This window comes from Wasmannia auropunctata, unplaced genomic scaffold (genome assembly GCF_000956235.1).
Source record: "Wasmannia auropunctata unplaced genomic scaffold, wasmannia.A_1.0 LD336078.1, whole genome shotgun sequence".
In the NCBI taxonomy this organism is placed as follows: domain Eukaryota; kingdom Metazoa; phylum Arthropoda; class Insecta; order Hymenoptera; family Formicidae; genus Wasmannia; species Wasmannia auropunctata.
Window position 1 is genome coordinate 4,301,749 of NW_012026812.1, and position 20,098 is coordinate 4,321,846.

Consider the following 20,098-nt stretch of genomic DNA (forward strand, 5'->3'; position numbering starts at 1 on the left):
TCTGTAACTTTGTCATTGTGCTAGTACATTGATGCATTAAATTAATTATTATATAATAACCTCATTTGTATGTGCATGCAAGATGTGCGTAATTAAGAAAACTAACGAATAAACGAAACTTCTTTATCATGTATTATACGTTTTACGAAATAATCAATTCAGATAAACGATGAGGAAAATGTTACATCCTAAAACCTAGATTGTAAAACCGTTGTAATATCCTGCATTTGTCTCATTTCAAGCAATTCAAACGATTACGTATAATTCGTATAAGTATACTTAAAATTAAACCACCATCACAAATTGGTTATGATTGTAAAAAATAACGAACAACTCTGACAGATATTGTTACAATATGCTGTATAATTTGATATTGCTAAGAATATATATATATATATATATATATATAATAAAATAAAATAAAATAAGAATTGTTGAAGTAAAATAAAGTTAATGGCAAATAATTAAATATATTTTTAAAATAATATCTTTCCTTTGATGTTATTAAATTATGACGCAACAGTTCTTTATACATATAACAACTCCTATATATATTACATGCTTATGTAATCAGTAAGATTCATATATAATGTCTATGAAATTCTTTTTTTTTTTTACCGTCGTAGTAATAATATAATAAGGAAGGAAAAAGCAGTATAGTAATAATATATATTTTCAGTTTTTATGACTAAACTTTATTCTGATTATGAATGGTAAATAAACAGGTGTGATAGAGCGTTACAAGTTATTGGCACGAATATTTACGTTATCAACTTTTTTACATGATATAAACTAAGTTAATATTATACTTTGAGTCATAAAGTAATGAATTTATGGACATGCTACATGATTTGATATATCAAATCTAGATGCGATTAGACACGACCGTGCATGTCGATACATCAAAACAAACTTTATACAAATTGATACGATTTTTCTAACTATTCGGCACTCAAGCATAAGCAAATAATAAAATTTGTATTAACAGTAAAACGTTACATTATAAAAATAAAAACTTATAACTATATATATTTATGTACTTTCTTAAGCAATTAATTAATTCCAAAGCAGTTTTTAATTTTTTTGGCAGTTTTGCTACTCGTTTATTATGTAATTAACTTAAGATGTACATACATACAGTATTATATCATTAAATTGTTAACACTTAATTAAAAATTTATAGTTTAATATATTATAATAATAGTATTTAAAAGAAAATAAATACGAAACCTTTCAGAAATTCTTTTTAAATTTAAGATTAAATAAATTGTTACGTTTTAATATAATAATTTTAATTAAGAAATGAATTGTATATTGTATTTTGTTCACTTAAATTTGGTTTTTTATAAATTAAACATTGATAAATTATTTTATCTTTTTTATAACTATAAAAAATACACTCGCGCGCGTGTGTGTAATTATAAAGACGATAAAATATTTTCAAATATATATTTATCAAATTAATTACAACGTTATATCGTAATTTCTTGAAAATATTTAAAACTATATAAAGTTTTGTACATACATAATATACATTAAATACATATTTTCTTAATTCGTTTGTATATACTCTTAATTATTTGAAATTAATTTTTGGATAAGATATTTACGTAGCTTTAGAAATGAACTATTCAATTGCTATGACATAGCATGACATGTTGTTACGACATTAAAAATCGAATATTAAATTACGATTATATGTATTTTATGTCCGGAAAATTTTCTAGTTTTAATATGAAAATGTATCACATTTTCTTCTTATGAAAAAAAGATAATTTATATCTTTTGTATAATTTTAAGTATTCACGTTGCATATCGTGAGTAGTTGGATATGATTGTTGACTTGAGAAAACGAAGACAATTATTTAGTTGATCGTAATCTGTAATTCCGTATTCTTCACAGACAGTGTATAACATATTTACATAGAGTGTGCTTGCACACACTCCCGATTATGTAATATAAAGACGGAGCATATTAATTGATCTGTTAAATATGCTCACATCCTATATTCGCTTTATGTCAGTTTGTTTAACCTCATGCATTAGCAATGATTACAAACACACATATACATATACAATCTCACAAAACTATGCGATAGACCTTTATAACTCTTATATAATTTTAGAGAACTGAAAAACAGAGATAGTTAAAAATTTATTTTGAAAAAACAATAGTTTGATTATCATATCTATAATGCAATATGTATGTAGAGACATAATCGAGACATATAACATTTCTAATAATGATGGATCTTATATATATGTATAATAGAAGTATGTAACATTTATTTTTATTACTTTATATGAAAAAGATGATCAAGAAAGTTAGGAAGCGAGGAAGAGACGAAGGAGAGAAGAGGAAGGGAAAATAAAGTGAGTTAAATTAAATTGATCAGTATATTCGGTCTTTGTACATATGTTCTGTAGATATAAACATATATAATGCGAAATATATGTACTTTCCAGGGGAATAACAAAAAATGCGGCTCAGTATTAAATATTTATAAGCTTTCGAATTTAACAAAATAAAAATTTTGAATTGTTATTGTATATAGAAATTAACTTTTTATGACTTTCTAAACTAAATAAAATTAATGCTCATTTTTCCTTTTCTCATCATTTTTGAAAAACAAAATTATTAGATAGAACACCTAGAAGCAAAGGCAAGAGTTATTTATTAGTTCTTAAATTGATATAGTTTAGATTTTTACCTCTATTGAAAGAGATGTACCTGTTAAAGTCACTAATCAAATTTATGAAATTTTGTATTTAACGTAATATTTAGATTAAATTTATTATCATAGATATTTTATTATTTTTACTGCCCATACACTTTTCTTTAAAAAAAAAAATTCAATTTGTTAATATTATTCATATTTTCTCGAAAACTTTTTAATGACAGAAAAATCTCGTTTCTTAAGCTCATTATTAGTATATAACATACATATAATAATTGTTATATAACTCGATATTGTTACTTAGCATTATCATAATTACATTGTTTTTCGATTACGTATCTTTCATGATTGATACCGGTTACCGGATTTCGTCATAGACAGTTTTCGCCGATTGCCAAAAATGACTATGGTACTCAGATAATCTTGCGATCACGATATCACATGGCCGCGAACTTAACATTGATGTTTCGTCATACCCGCACAGCAGAATACTAACGACCAAATTGGATCTGGTTCAATTTTATCTCGAAGGTTAAGAGGGCGGGAAAAGCGTTTGCTTATACTATTGCAGCAACAAGATGGGAATCAGTGAAGCTATTTTACAATTTATTTCCAAAAATTTAGATTAAACAGAGATAATTACATAATTTCTCATAGTATAATATGTTATTATTGGATTAAGGAATTATATACATTATCGTTTACAATTTTGGAAGCATTACTTTTTTACAAGAACAAAACAGTGGCACCATTACTTAAAAAAAAAGCCTTGTGAGAAAATAGACTTTACTGTTCTCACTTATTTGTTTTTAATCATATTTTCAAGAAAATATTTTATTTAAAGAATTTTAAATTAATGAAACAATTAGTAAATGTGCTAAGTTCTCATTGTTCTGTTATCAAGTAATATTATATACAAATTGAAATACAATTAAGCATATAATATACACAATTTATTTATAAAAATATTTTTATACTTTAGTTTTTATTTATAATTGCAGATTATATAATTTCAGAATATTATGTTATCTTTTGTTATAGAGAAATACAGAGTGTACGCGAGTGTATCATTCGCAGTACTACTATTGGGAATTGGCGTGCCTCTCTGGTGGCACACTACAACAGTGCCTCGTGTTACACTGCCCTATGCCGGAATTGACGATTTATCGCAACTGGACATTAGAATCACCACAAAGATTATTGTCGCAACACTCTCACATAATCGCGCTGAATTGATCGCACGTGAAATCAGGCGAACTTTCGAAAACGCTGGTAAGTGAAGACAAAAAAGATTTTTTAACAATTCATTCTTACTCTAAACTAGTACATAACAGGGCGCGCGATTCGCACGCGCTGCGTATTGAATCCCACACATCTTCCAATAACATTTATACCAATTTACACTTTAATTAAACAAATTTTAACAATTTTTGATAAAAAATAAATTTTCAAAAAAAATGACGCTTTGCGCGCGGTGCGTATTAAACTCCATACATCTTTCAGTAACATTTATACCAAATTACATTTTAATTAAACAAATTTTAACAATTTTCAATAAAATGACGTTTTAATCGGCCATATTGAATCGACCATTTTTAAATAAAATCACGATTTTTTAGAAAATAGCCACATAATTCATCAGTAAGATAAGCCCAGAAAGAAGTCGATATTTTTATTTTTCTGAAAGATATGAATTTTTAAATATTGGGGAAAAGAAGCTTCAATGCAGATAACATGGCATTTAATTTTTAAAATAAAAAACTTTTTTTTGAAAATTTTTTATATTGCGTGAAAAAATTCGAATATAACTTTGACTATGCGATACAAGAATGGTTTTCAAAATCTACATATATTTTTGTTTTTTCTTCATAAATCAACACATGCTCAACTTTCAACATTGTACAATATATATAATCTTGACATTTCGACCAACCACACGTATAGGAATCTACTGATCTTTAATTTTTAGAAATATATCAGCTGGACGTGGAATATCAAGTAATTTCCAATAATCTCTTGGCATCTGCTTTCACATATCATGAACTCGAAAAGGTGGCCTCGACTTTTGATCTAGATGTGGGTGGTTTATTACTTCTGGAAGCGACAAATTTAAACGACGCTGTTCTGGTTGGCTCAAAGAGAACGCTATATTTCTCTACCGAAACCGGTAAGTTGATTGCTAAATAATAATCGAAACAATTTGTTTGAATCAGTCACATCTACTTGATTCAAAATCGCTTGATTAGAATCGATTAGCTTAACTGGAATGCGAATGTACGGAAGAAACTCATTGCGCATGTATAGTAAAAATCTGTAAGGGAATATTTTTCTTTGGATTTTTTGCTGTTGAACTGTATAATAATTTTGACATTTATCTTTAAACTTGTTAATTAAATCGAATCTAAATAAATATATTTCGTTTAACAGGACTTATCTAAAAAGTAATCAAGTTTTTTATGATATAAATATCAATATGTGTCTTCAGGGGTTTCTAAATTGATACAAGTATTGTCGGAATGGATTCTACATGACAAGTCATTGGCGCTGACAAAAAATGCGCTCGCGGAGCCTACTATATATAGCTTAGACGAGGAGAATAGGAGACGATTTCCAGCCAGCCCGGCATACGATGTTCTAGTTACTTTAGTTAATCCTGAGCCTGAAAAACTAAAGATTGTTTGGGATCTCAAGACGGTAACTGAAGGTACATGTCATGTATAATTATTATGTTATAACCAATATTAATCTTTTGCAAGGATTTTTGGAAATTTTTAAGAATTATTATCCGATATCCAATTCGTATTAGATTAGTAAAATTAAATAAGACTTAAGTAATTACGTTCTGTGCCAAATATAATTTCTACAATTACAATTAGAAAAAAATATATTTATATTGATATCTATTATCGTTTTTGAGAAATTTTTAGGAAATAAAGAGTAAACTGCAGAAAGATGTATTTTGACACACAAGATTTTGAGAAAAATACATTTAAAGTTTTATAATAGATTCTCGACGTAATGCATATCCAGCTCAAAACTGTTCTGCATCATAAAATATGTCATATAAATTAAGCATACGATATTTAGTTATTGAAGATATAGAATCGTTTTTCTTCGCTCTCACGCACACTGCTTTTCGCAGTGCATCCATTTAATGTTTCATATATTATATAGCGATAGCTCTTTCACTAGAACATTATTTAAATTTTTTTCTAACTAAAAAATAAAAGCACTTTATCGGAATACATTTGAGACAAAAAATTTAGAAAAATAAGAAGTCATTAGGCATAAGATCTTATCTGATATAATATAATAGTTGAAAATGTCAATACTCTCTAATTTATTTTAATCTACAATTTAAATTTTTTAACTTTTTCCGTTAGAAATTTGAATAAAAAGAAATTTCCTAAAAATTTATAAAAATTTCAAAAAATAGAAAGCTTTCTTATTAAATATTTATTATCATTAAACATCGACGATTTTAATCAGCAAAAACTATGTAACAACTCATGCATAATTGAAATTTAATGTCTTGTTGTAGAATACATGCAACCATTTCTAGACGAGCTGTCCATCTTGAGTAACTTTTCGATCAAATCGCAGTGGCTATATTTATTACCATTAGATATGAATCCCAGACGTGTACCCGACAGTAGCCCAAGTCGCAGGCACTTCGCCTTGCGCGAAAGCGTCCTGCCGCAACTAGTAACGCCGTTGGAGAAAAAATTAGGTTTGTAACACGTGCAAAAAATACAAATACACATCAAGCATATCTGATGAAATTTTAGCGTCGCAGGTTAGTCTTCATCCGTGTATCAATTTAGTCGTTTATATGGTACCGTGTGACAACGCGCCTCTACATATCTATACCCACAGCGGGCACAGATCGCGAACAAATAGCAACGTTGAAGCCTTTCTCTCTCCAAGGTATATCTTTCACTCCCGATTCGTGATTTGTTTTTTTCCCCTTTTTTTATTATTATAAATATTCTTAATCTTTCTTTGAATGCACATGACAACTGCAGTTTTTTGCTATGTTATGTAATATACAATATTTATCTAATATTTAAAAATTTTTTGAAAAGTGTATTATTTTAAATCTAATTTAATTAATTTTTATCAATATTGCACAATTAATATAGATGGGGTGGTGTGGTTTTGATTAATCCACCATCAGAAGTTTGTGAAAACGTGCAAGAAGATAAAGCGGTTACTGTCATTCCTGAGGAAACTGCCATAGTAGGCACATTTTTGGCACAGCTCAGATTATTGCTAGGCATTCCAGAAATGGTAATGACAACATATGAATCTTAATATCTTAACATATGAAAACTTGTTTAAAATAGAGTAGTTTCTAGTTTTTTTCCTAGTCTGTTTTATTTGTGTAAATTATTCAAATCTACATAATACAGAGTTAAAAGCGAATGTTGACTATCGCCTCTCACGTCATTCTGCAAATTTGAGCGTGCAAATTTTAGGCAATTTAATTCCTTAACTTTAACTTCTTTTATAATTAAAAAACTGTTATAATCTCAATATTTTGGCATTGAAATTTTCAAAATCTTATAATTTCAGAAATTTGTCCTAAAGCGTTGTTACGATTTTTACGAAACAGCTTTTATCTTACAATCGTTTATCGATAATATACAAAGAGATTTAAAATGTAAAAATGATTTAAGAAGTAAATAATTTCAGAAATCTATTAACGGAGTAACAGCGGTGCCATTGGTGGGACTAAAATCACGCGATTGGGAAATTGATTCCTTGTTGAGATATCGCACCATCGAGCAGTTAACGTCAGCCAAATTAACTTTACAATCTCTGGCGCAACTACTCAAAGAAATCAGCAATATCGTTATCACGGATGTAGTAGGAAACAGAATTAAGACTGCGCTTGAGCTAGTGCACGAGTCCGCTGAGCATCTGCGACGAGGCGACCTCGAGCGTAGTTTCATCCTTAGCAAAGAAGCTTTTATTATCTCTGAAGCGGCTTTTTCCGATCCAACACTCTTGGCGCTTCTTTACTTTCCAGAGGATCAAAAGTGAGTTCCTTTTTAAATTATCTTAAAAAAAGTGGAAACAATTTATTTTAAAATGTAAAACAGAAATAGTATTGTTCGTATTGATCGAAGAAAAACAATGCTATTTCGCATTTGAAAGAAGAAAGTATAAATATTGTAGAGTGGACCATTTTTTAATATCTAATAGGTAAATTACATATTTTTTTAATGTTTTTTTTTTTATTACATCGATAGAATTATATAGATCAATTACTCTATACATATTTTAACTAAATTTTCAAAAAAAAAAAAAAAAATTTACAAGCTATATTTAATTATATTTAATTATGTAGAATGACTAGAGAGAAATTATATTGAAAATATTGTATAGAAAAGCTAAACTAAAAGATATCTTACAAAAGGTACATACTATAAAAAAATTATTGTATCATATTTCCTTTTTAAAAAAGAAATTATGAAGTTTTTTTCGCAATTTTTATTTCAACATATTCCTTTGCCAGATCGATTTTTTTGATAACTTTCCGTTCAAGCGGCGTGAGTCGCATGTGACGAGACTAATAGCTTTGCTCATAACACGATGTGATAACTGTGTTATATATAATACAATTTATCGGTGACAATTTATCAATACATAATTTTAAGAATATTTTATAATATTACGTGTAATTACATGTACTAACGAAAATATCAAGCTGCCTGAACAGAAAATTCAGCCTAGGGCGCATAGGCTCTATATATGGCATGGAACGTGTTATATATGTAATATATAATATATAATACTATATAATTTGAATTATATGTTATAATATATACAATATAAAATTATGAAATATTTTTGTCTAAAACTTGAAATGATTACAACGGTCCATTCTCAATGTAACATAGAAAAAAAAATTCGTTCAATTTCTCTCCATGAATTTTCTTAGATTTATATAAAATTAATAGAAAGCATTATGAAAATTTAGCATATATTTTTTAAATTATATTACAAATAATTTTGCGATATTACAGGTACGCCGTGTACATTCCTCTATTTCTGCCGGCTATGATACCGGTGTTGTTATCGCTCAAGAATATACGAAGGTACTACTTCCCTGGAAAGTATAATACAGAAAAAAGGGTAGATCATAGAGAAAATAAAAATGACGAGGACTGTAGACCGAAAGCCGAATAGAAGTCATTTATCCGACTGATAATATATTACATCCAGTACAATCGTGCGATTGCTCGTTCGAAATCATTTCGATCAAAAGATAATGACGTGTAGCGATAATAAGCATATAATTTCATGCAGAGGCTCTTATATAAGCTTTTATTCACGCGTGTGACGTTAAACGTATCGTATTTCGAGTATCTTTAACACAATTGGGATGTAACACATAAATTTAGGCACACTTAAAATCGATTCCGTTATAATCGGGATCATATAATCTTAATGATCATTAAGTATGAGCATAATTCGAAGAATTTTTACTCGCTGTCGCACATAACAGTCAATACATCAAGATTTCGTGTACAAGATTTCGTGTAAAGAAAGATGTCGAAAGGAAAGGGCGTGAGAAATAGTAATAGCTTCATTTTATTTCAAAAAGAAAAATGTTTGATAATTTACTTGTATAAGGTAAAGTGATATGATGCAAAAGAATATAATGAACGATTTTTTTCTCAATCCACTTCCTTTTTTTTTCATTTGTTTCTTTAAACTATGAAATTTCTGAGCAAGATTTCGAGCAATTCGCAGGTATTGAATAGTTTAACATCTCGTTCTCGCTTGTCCTTTCGATCTCCTTTTTTTCTTTTACTCACTTTTATTCACTCATACGTTGTACGTATGTTGTACGTACGTACATACGTACGTATATCATAGACCTTACAAGTATGAACTGGCAATGTGCTGTAGTTTCTGTATAAGCATCCAGTCCATAAGAGGTTGGAGAGAAACGTACTTTTTAGTAGGTTCTCTTTCTCAAAAAATATACATAACGCATGTCAATAAAACATATGGCGCGTTGATCACGACTTCGCTTCTATTGTCAATCCATACTTATATAGGTCTATGTTGTACATACACTGATTTAAATTTAATTGTTTAATTTAAAGGTACAGTTTCTCTTATTGAAATTCTCATTATCATTGGCAGTTGAAATTTTACATTTGCGGGTTGAAATGTGCTAAGAACGCCTATTTATCATACTGCATGCGCGCGGTTTGTGCGCGTGTGCGTGTATATACTCATTGTCAGTCGAAATATGTACCACGCATTCAAAATACAAGTAAATCCCACACATCTTCCATCTCGCATCCTTCCTTGATTACATTTCAAAAGTTAATAATTTGATTAGATCGTTAGAGACAATTATGAGTTTTATATACACATATATATATATCAATCCTCAACCACGTTACCAAAAGGTTACAAAAAATTACGAACATTAAGTTACTATAAAAAAAAAAACGAGAGAAAAATTGTATATGTCCATCTACCGTGAGAGATTGCTTTTCTTTTTTACTGTTCTATAATAATTAAATGAGGATTTTAACGTCATTCGATAAGAGAACATAATAATTAAAAATAACTAAATAATAAAATGGTTAGCTGCTCGCGACTCATTAAATCAATAAAATTATATATTTTTTAGAAATAAAATAAAAAATAAAAGGACCATATATAACGATCAACGAAAGTAAAAATAATTGCTTCAGAAATGTTGTGTTCATGACAAATAGTTTAACAATAAATAGAATATATCTTGACGTAAATAACTTTTGATTGCATGTGATTTAACTTTGTCAAGAACTTAAAAATGACAATAGTGATAATACTATGTACAGCTAGATATTGATGAGACATTAACGATAAGCAACATTATCAGAGAAAAAGCAGGCTTATTAGCAATTGTATCCAACGCATAACGGGATGAATTGCTATATAATTAACAATCGCTTTTTATAGACATAATAATGATAATACGGCATTATCATCATCATTATACCTATGGTATGTTTGCATAGATCTCAAACATGGTAGCTGGACATTGTTAAGAATAAAAATAAATTAGTTGTCGAACTAATGAGCTTATCTGTATGAAACGATAGAAAAAAAAAGTAAAGAGCAATTAAGTCAACAAGGACTTTGAACTAATTGTATCGCATGTTGCAAAGCATCAGCGATATTCTGAAAAACAGGTACACCTTCACGCGTTGCGTAGTCCGACAGGTACATCCTCCCCCGGTTGTAATCTTTTCGGGCTTGTTCAGTCAACTAGAAATGAATAAAAAATATATAATAATATTACATTTCTATTATAGTAAAAGTATAATAGTAAACGTGAGTAAAGGTGACTGTAGTAGTAAAAATTTTTTTTTTAATGTATACATATAAGCAAATGTGCATAGATCACACAACTTTGTTCAGTAATATATGAAAGAGTTAGTTTCATATATTAATTACTATTAATTACTCCAAATCATACGATATTTGGCACAATATGGCGATAGGTAGGAATCAGAACATTGTTCATCGTATTAGGCCTTTTTTACAATACGTCGGTGTCATAAGCCGTAAGAATTCTACAATATGTCGTATGCCAGTATCGTGTAAGCAGTAAGAATTTATCAATCACAGTCGAATGTGTAAGGAGAATACTCGACTGTGATTGATCATTTCTTACTGCTTACAATACCGACATACGACGTTCTTGTACAACGAAGTTTATTGTGAAAAGTGTTGACAATAAAATTTTATCTTGCATGCCATTTCGTTATTATGCTTAATTGTGAAAATGTGGCTTGTCTCGTATTTATCAAATTTGTAAAAATGGATGAAAAATAATGTTATCTTTAAATTTTATACGTAAAAGAATAGTTTTTCGCTCCTTTCAACAGCTGTCAAACCGTGCTTTCTTACCTGAACAGGCTTCACTTCACATGCCTTTTACCAATTTTCGAAGGGGGGAGGACAGCTTCCACCCATTTTTACCAAGTTTTGTAAAGCAATCTTATCTTTTTATTTCATTCAAGTTCTCTTTATTTGAAAATGGTATGCAAGAAACTTTTACTTTGTCATTTCTCGCTTATGACATCACGATATGTCCGCGGTGACTAATCAGGAGCTTTAAATTATTTGATAATCAATTCCGCGTGTTGATTTGTTGTTAAAATTGAACATACATTATACACTAATATTAATTATACTACGCGTGCGCGCACGTGTGTGTGTGTGTGTGTGTGTGTGTGTGTGTGTGTGTGTGTGTGTGTGTTGAGCAAAGGAGCAAGTGTGTGGATAAAGTATACTCAGACATACTTGTTCATCAGACACAATAGAACCCTCAGGAAGAGTTTGAACACAGAGGACGAGCTTAGCGCGCAGTCCAATCAAGTGAGCTGCCAATGCCATAATGGCGATGCCGCGTGAATGCTGCGGCACTATTAACAGAATCAGTCGTGAGTTCTTTATCTTCTGCAATTCTTGCGGCAATACTCTTATGTTGTATTCGTTCAAGTTTGGTCGGTATAGAGACAATTTCATTGACCTAGAAAATTGCAAATAAAAAGAGACTATGTTTAATCGGACGAGAGGTGATTATCAGGTGATTGAATTGATACTGATACTCACTCTATCAATGGTACTGCGGAAGATTCTAACCAAAACAGATCTTTACTGACTACGCCAACATAAATATCTCTTTTCTCGAACTCTTGTACAAAGGAATTGGTCCAATCTGAAAAAAGTTTAAATCTTGACAACTTAACGTAAAGATTTTTGTTTTTGACCTGCTCTAAATAGATGAAATCGGGTGCTCAATTTTGGAAGGTGAGAACATGGAAAATTCAGGCAAGAAGTGTAGACAGTGAGTATATTGAAGATCGTGGGAAATTGTTGAAAATCAGAAATACCTAGGAAGCGATTAAAAGGATGTACGATAACTCGGCGCAAGAAATTTGAGGTCTTCCTACATAATATATTCCATACTGAAGGTATCTCACTTTCGCAAGAGATGCCATTACTCTTCGTCCGCATCCACGACGACTCGCTTGCTAGAACGCAAAACTGCTCGAAATTGATTCGTAATTCGGTTGGGTCATCTTTTGCCGGAAATCCATCTATCAATGTCCTGTAGATTTCTGCGCGGCAAACATATCGTATTTTAATAGTTTTTTTTATTTTCAAAACGTAAATCTCTCTATTAAACACCATAAAAATATGATACGCAAATATTACCGGACTTATTTACTGTGTTGAGCAGATCCGAGAGAGATAAAGTGTTGCACATTGTGTTCGACTGCAACATCACCCAAACCTAGAAATAAAAAAATTGTATTAATTTTGATGGATAATTTTTCAAAATACTTGATGTAATAAAACGTACATACTTCCCCCAATTTTACTGTGCCACTATCATTAACGTCCATAGATTTGAAAATTTCCCGCAATTTTCTGTCGTGTAACAAAATTTCTTTATAAATTATTTGTAAATGCTTTTTATGTTATTTCTTCTATTTTTTCACATATTGAGATATATTCTCAGCAACTTTTGGAAATCAGAATCAGAACAAACAACTCTTATTTAATTATATTTTTGTTCGAAAATATCTTCGTGAATATCAAATTAAAAAATATACGAGAGTTATATACACATGCGCGGATCTACAACTTTCTCTCGTACGCGCGCACGATTAGTTGATTGTAGAAAGTACAATTCTCACATTTATCTTTTTAGAATGTATAAATAAATAGCAAATCAATGCAACAATGTGTATGCGTGCGCGCGCGCGCGCGCGATCAGCTGATCACAGCAGGCATTTCAAATAAGTTACCGCGTCTGATGATAAATTGTCGCGCCACTCTTATTCCTGTACTTGACTCATAATAAGCAAATTATTTCTTTTTATTCAAAACTAAGCTTAGTAGAAAAAGCTTAGTTTAAATTTTAGAAAAAGAAAAATTGTCCAAGAATTAAGTCAGAAATACAAGCAAACGTTTGTTCTGAATCATTATGTACATCTTAGCATGTAGCACTTTAATCAACAAATCTCCATTTAAAGACTCCTTTCTAGAATCTAATTAATGAATTTATTTAAATGCTGCTTTATGTACCGAATGCATCTCATCATCAAGATTCAGTCAGAAAGCCATCTCTTATACAGCCTTAAGACTTAATTCTATAGATGCTTAGTGACATGAGACAAGTATCATAGAAACACGTTAATTCGAAAGAATACAATTTTTGTTACTTTCCAAATATATCTTTTTTTCTTATTAAATTAATATGAATAAAAACTGTTATTGTTGACTGATTTACTTTTGCTTATGATTTTAATCTCATAACTCTTTTAGATATCGTCACTTTCTTGTCAAATAATGTTACACGCTGCCAGATTATTTTCGATGATATTTCCGGACATAAGTTATAATGATACATGTTTGTTTTAATTCTCGTTACATCTATTTATCAAGATATTAAGTTTTTAAGTTACATATGTTTACATATAACATAGCTAGGCCATTACATTGAATAGAAACTTACACTGTATCCATTCCATTCTGAGTAAGCGAGATTCTTATAGGTCTGATGCCATCCTCAGTGTTCATGCAATCCTGCACATTGATCTTTTCACGTAACATCTATGTATACATAATACATGCATATTAATCATTAATTCAGAAAAATCTGTTTGTTAATTAGAGCCATTACCTTGGACGTACAGTGAAGGGCAACTGACACACTCTCGAATATTGGTATCCTTTGCCTTTCCATTAGGTATTGAAGCACTAATAACCCGTTCATCAAATCATAATATTCCCTGAAGAATAAAATATGTATTGAGAAGAGAAAAATCATAGCAAAATCGAACTGAGTAGTATTAAATCAATTAATCACATGAAACATACTGCATGGAAACAGTCTCTCCAAGTATAGTTTGTCCCTGACGATACGGATAAATGACAAGAACCAAGGACTCGCTACGTGTAGCTGCCAGTTGAGCTGCTTCGATGATGCCCGCGCTATTGCGCGTCTGGTTGTCAATAACAAACAGTAAGACTCGCGCCGTCTGTTTTGCCTCGTATTCCTGGGCTATTAATTCCGGACCCCATTGTGACACTTGCTGCGAGATACATACGTAATTCAATTGCAATAAGAAGAACACGTGTGCAATTATGAAGAAAACAAGGAAGATAATCTACTTACAGGATTATAATAAGTAATGCCAAGATTCTGAAGAGTCGGTATGGCTATGTCTGACCTCCAGGTAGTTGGATTACAAGACCCGCCCAAAAATACCTCATATGCCATCCTTTCTAAAAAATTAATCAATTAAATAAGTAAATAATTAAGACTCCCTCAATGACACAATTGAACAACGCCTGAAAAACTACAAGCACATTATTATTTGCTGCCACTTACTTGAGCCAGTTTTGTGATTAGTGCCTTTTCCATCACCGTGTAATGAGCAAGAGGCGTTCATAGGAACAACTGTTGTTCTAAAAGAGGCCAAGAATAAAAATATGTAATATAATCTCAATCTTTTCATATTCATATAATAATCCAGTATTATCACACTCGACAGGGTAACCATTATATTTGCGACAGGATTTAATAATTAAGTGACCTTTCTATTTATTCGACCGCACGTAACAGTGCCTGTATACATAGACTGACTCGTGAAATTCTATGATTAGGAATAAACTTTTGTTAGTTTTTCATTCTTCATCATTTTGATCATAATCATTCAAATAAATTTTACCATTTTTACTATGCATGAAAATATAAATTTTGGTATCTTATCTACTACCTCTAGGAGAAAAAATATGTTTTTCTGTTTGTTAAAATAAAAAAATTTTATCACTCAGAAAATGTTTATCGAAATTATGTTTTTAAACACTTTTTTTTACTTTGTGATTATTAAAACTATAATAAATTTACTGTAAAACTTTTTTAATAAGTTTTGTTTAGATTTAAAGTTTTTTTTTTTTTTTTTAAATTTCTCTTCAATATTTACGGAAAAAAGTGCAATTGTAGAACTGCAATTATAAAAGTATAGGACAAAACTGCTAGTCTTTATATTTCTTATTCTTATTATTAGGTCACATATATTTGAATCATTTTTTTTCATTTTCTTTCTTATAATATAATTGGTTACATTTTTGTCGATTTAAAAAAAATAATCTCTCTAAATTTTAATCATATAAAATTATCTAAATAAATAATCTGAATTTAAATGATACGATTTAAACAAATGTATTCGTTCAACTCGTTAATATACAACTAATCACAAAACAATGACTAATACGTGTGTGGTGTGCGACTGTGCGTGCAATTAATCTGCAAATTTTTAAGTACAAATAATTATTCCATATAATTACAAATAGTTATTCCACATCATGAAATTATATCAATCTGTATAGCAGAGGAGATGAAAATGAATCATCAATGATAAATTTCATCAGAGTGTGGTAATATAATGTATTAGACTAGTTAATGGCACGGATTAATCATTTTGTAGCTGAACGTACTTCCAAATATCAAATAATTTTGTAATGACAGACATTGCGTTGCGTTTCATCATCGCTTTTAAATATTCCCACTATAATCATAATTAAATGGTCAATACCTTTGCCTGAAACATATAGATTTCTGTTCACCTAATGATTGGTCAAAGATACGTATGTACACAGAAAAAAATAATTTGCTCTAGTGCAAATAACAATTACGTTTCTTTGCGACGAATGGAAGCCGTTACTGTATAAAAGAAATATATTTGATCGTCACCGCTACTCAGATGCTACCTAACAAAGTCAAACCTGTCAATATATTGTAAAGTTTATGTTACCCTCGCTCGCACAGACGTGCCAGTTCTGCGGCAAATATGCAAAATTCTTCTAACATTATACAGGCATCGGTATATTCGGGACAATCTTCAGCATCATGCTGCAGCTTGTTGTAGAGCTGCAAGCAATTTGGAAGCAACAGCATCACGTATATTTCTTGTATCTGCAACAATAAGCAATTCTCTTGGCATTACTAGCCAAATAAAAATTAGATGCACAGATAAGAAAAAAAATTTACTACACTTACATTGGAGATACTGGTGATCGTTAAGTTTATGCTTGATCAATATCTGACGATAAATATTCCTCATTATTTAAAACTGCAACCAATTTAAATGCCTACTTTTGGAAATATAAACATATCTATGTTCTTCTCAGCTAGGACTTTCAAGCTTTTCTATAAAAAAAATAAGAAATATTATAAGATTTCTCTGATTAAAATAAATAAAATTGCTTCATTAAACAGAGAAATTTATATTTACAACATATAACGGTACATAATATATAGCCTACATATAATTAGTAATTGACAGATTCTCTTTAATTATAAATATAACAATTATATTAACCTTGATGATTTTTTTGTCAGACATGCCAGCACATTAAATCGCTATCAAGAATAAAGCTTTATCCTCTTCTAATTAAAAATGTTCCAAGCTCACCTAAACAAAAACACAAAGAAATTTTTAACATATCTAAATGTTTGTTTAATTAGAATTTTCAAATTATGAGGAAAGTAGGAAGCAGTAGGAAGGGAAGTGAAAAGGAGGGAGAAAGGAAGAGAGAGGGGAGGAAAAGGAGGGGGAGAAACAGAGAGAGAGAGAGAGAGAGAGAGAGAGAACTTGATAATATGTATAGTTATGTGATGTTTTTTCACTTTTGCCGAATTATTATATCACGATTACTCCACTAACTATATTTCCCAAAAATGTACACCGTCATATAATCATGTACATACATTATTGCCCATATTTCTTAATTAATGACAGATTCGTTGAACCATACAAATAATTTGCAAAATAAAAAAAAAAGTTTTTTCACATCACAAATAATTGTAAAGAAAGTTGAACGGTTCGAGCGCTCCTGTCAGCAGCTAGTTTACCATTGTCACCGTTTCAAGATCACAACTGACGGATACTTGTTGTGTATACACATATAGGTATTACATACTACACAACCAACCACCTTCTCACGTCACCTCTCCGTCATTTCTTTACGAAAGCATTAGAGGCAATTGCAGATATTATATATAGCATATAGGCCATAGAATCATCGATATCGATCGATTAAATTAAATTATAATTAAGTTACTTTTTACAAGAACACATTCAATAAAAGAATTATTGTACGTGAGAGATTATTGACATAAATGTAAAGCTGACTGAATAATTTTAACGAAATCTACTTCAAGTCGATCAACACTATTTTAACACGATAAAGTGTGTCGATTGGAGAGAATCTCTATTCAAATTAGATTTTACTAGATAATATATATATATAATATTCGTTAGAAGCGCGTTCGCATTCCTCTCTTCTGTTTTTTTGTCGCTTATCGTCCGCTGTCCTATCATCTTCGTTGACGCGACGACTCGGCAAGCTGCAGAGAGATCGAAGGGATCGCGCGCGCGGAGAATATCGAAAAACAAAGCGTTTACAGTTTACAACTAACCTTGATGCAGGTGTTTGATGTCGTATGCCAAAGAGCACAAAGAACACCGTATGAGCACGACGTATAAATGGAAGAAGTCACAATTTTCCGAGTGCGGCCGATCCGACGAGACGACGCGCAACGTTTCGTTTACACTCTCGCTCTCGCTCTCATTCACTCGTACTCCATCGACATCTATCTCTGTCTGGCGCGCAGAGCACGTTGATAAACAACGCGTATCCGCGCGCGCGGACGGGAGAAAAATCAACAGCAGTGGCGACGCGAAGAGCCTCGCCGCGCACTCCCGCTATTGCTCATACTTATTTATACACTGTTATATTTAAAATGAAAGAGAGGCGCGCCGGCAGCGTCGTCGTCGTCGTCGTCGTCGTCGCCGTCGTCGTATCGTGCGTTAGAGGAAGATGGATCACACGGTGCCACGACAGTGGTGATCAAGAAGGGCCGTATGGATGACGAATGATGGTCAATCACATTTTCACTGGGCTGTCTTGCTGCTAATCGACAATGTGCAATACGACGCGATGACGAATCGCGCGGAACTTGCGGAAGTCGTTCGACGCGCGCGCGGATCTCACTCGTAAATATATATATTGATATAACAATCTCCGAGTCTCCTTTATGACATATTAGGAAACTTTAAGCGGCTATTTCAACACGTCGAGCGCATTGACATATTCCTCCAAACGGAAATAAGTTTCTTTTTGCAAAGACACCAAGTGTTGTTGTTTTTTTTTTTTTTTTTTTTTCAAGTAACAGTCGCAAACCTCCTGTACGCGACACTTCCAGACGCGAACGCTTTCTTTCCGTTTTACGCGCGACAGACACTGCAGGAGCAAGCGTGCGAGCGATTCGATCTCCCAGCTCGAGTCAGCGACAACGAGGTGGGCGACATTTTATCGCTTGTTGTCTTTCCCGCGAAGAGAACAGACGAGAGAAGGAGATTGTTTGCCTGCATGCGTGCGTGCGTGCGTGCGTACAAGCGTGCGTGCATGCGTGCACTCGACGTACCGACCGTACCGTCCGCGTCGTCTCCGCTCCGCGCGCGCCGCGACACTTCGAGCAGACTCGGGAATGACGTAAACCTCCAACAATGAAGCGTGATGTCACACACGGCACACGGTGAAGTCGCACAGACTCTCCGCGCGAACCGTTGCGCCGCTCCGCACTCTCCGCCGCGCAGTCCGCTCCGGCCTCCGCAGTAGTCTGTAGTTCTGTTCTGTACGCTCGTGCTCACGCACGCGCGCCTTCGAGGACCTTGAATTTTGTGGTTTGACTCGTATACATACATACAAGTCATACAACACGCCTGTTGACGCCGACTGTACACGCACCTAAGGCTCCGAGCTCCGCTTCGCTCCGCGCGCGACGATGACGTCATCGGCCGTCGCATCTGCAAAGATCGATTTGGCGCGCGGGCGCGCCACGATTCAAAAAATACTCTCGCGTAGATCAAAGTCACGCCCAATGCAATCATGAACGATTTTCGACCGATACCATCATACGCGGAGTAACATCACTTCACGGACTTTATAATTGTCTTTTTTTTTGCGCGCATGCAAGTGTGCTAACAACAAATTATAGTAGCAACGTGAATAAAATAAATTGCTCTATTTCATTCAGTCGGAATTTCTGTTGACGCGGTGCAAGCAAACGTGTGAGATTTTTTCAAAATATTGGTCATAAAAGCAAAGTCGTTATACTTTTGCCACGGTGTTATAATTTAAAAAGAATTTATTGCGAAATACCAAGTCATAATTATCTAGTTTCCATAAATCACAAATGATTAGAGATATTAAAGAAAAATAAATAATAAATATGTCGAGTTTACGTTTGTTACTTCATATTTAAGTTATAAGATTTTAGATATATATTATAATATATAAAATATAAAATTAACTGT

The 20,098-nt window shown here is 31.9% G+C and overlaps 2 protein-coding genes across 8 annotated transcripts in view; one reads left to right on the top strand and one right to left on the bottom strand.

Annotated features, from left to right (window-relative positions):
* LOC105449028 (GPI transamidase component PIG-S) overlaps positions 1-9,983 on the top strand; it is a 24,723-nt gene extending 14,740 nt beyond the window's left edge. The window contains exons 1-9 of one of the 2 annotated variants that reach the window (XM_011688006.1): positions 3,178-3,266; positions 3,720-3,950; positions 4,648-4,845; positions 5,164-5,382; positions 6,220-6,408; positions 6,467-6,605; positions 6,821-6,968; positions 7,374-7,720; positions 8,711-9,983. In XM_011688006.1, coding sequence (XP_011686308.1) covers positions 3,257-3,266; positions 3,720-3,950; positions 4,648-4,845; positions 5,164-5,382; positions 6,220-6,408; positions 6,467-6,605; positions 6,821-6,968; positions 7,374-7,720; positions 8,711-8,873 — 1,644 coding nt within the window. In that variant the 5' untranslated portion in view covers positions 3,178-3,256 and the 3' untranslated portion in view covers positions 8,874-9,983. Of the gene's footprint in view, positions 1-3,177; positions 3,267-3,719; positions 3,951-4,647; positions 4,846-5,163; positions 5,383-6,219; positions 6,409-6,466; positions 6,606-6,820; positions 6,969-7,373; positions 7,721-8,710 lie in introns of those variants that run through there. The other variant, XM_011688005.1, reaches the window with a different exon arrangement.
* LOC105449025 lies at positions 8,853-19,479 on the bottom strand. 6 transcript variants are annotated; one of them, XM_011688001.1, is made up of 15 exons: positions 19,216-19,479; positions 17,099-17,191; positions 16,777-16,926; positions 16,532-16,692; positions 15,106-15,182; positions 14,890-14,999; positions 14,592-14,806; positions 14,395-14,503; positions 14,227-14,324; positions 13,073-13,136; positions 12,921-12,999; positions 12,596-12,823; positions 12,315-12,420; positions 12,003-12,231; positions 8,853-10,961 (listed from the first exon to the last, which is right to left on the bottom strand). In XM_011688001.1, exons 4-15 carry the CDS (start codon positions 16,672-16,674, stop codon positions 10,821-10,823), a joined length of 1,599 nt encoding a protein of 532 aa, XP_011686303.1. In that variant the 5' UTR covers positions 16,675-16,692; positions 16,777-16,926; positions 17,099-17,191; positions 19,216-19,479; the 3' UTR covers positions 8,853-10,820. The 6 variants fall into 6 exon arrangements, with proteins under 6 accessions (XP_011686303.1, XP_011686302.1, XP_011686301.1 ...); XM_011688000.1 differs by having other exon boundaries at positions 19,207-19,479; XM_011687999.1 differs by having other exon boundaries at positions 18,199-19,479.
* Between the last annotated feature and the right edge of the window lie 619 nt (positions 19,480-20,098).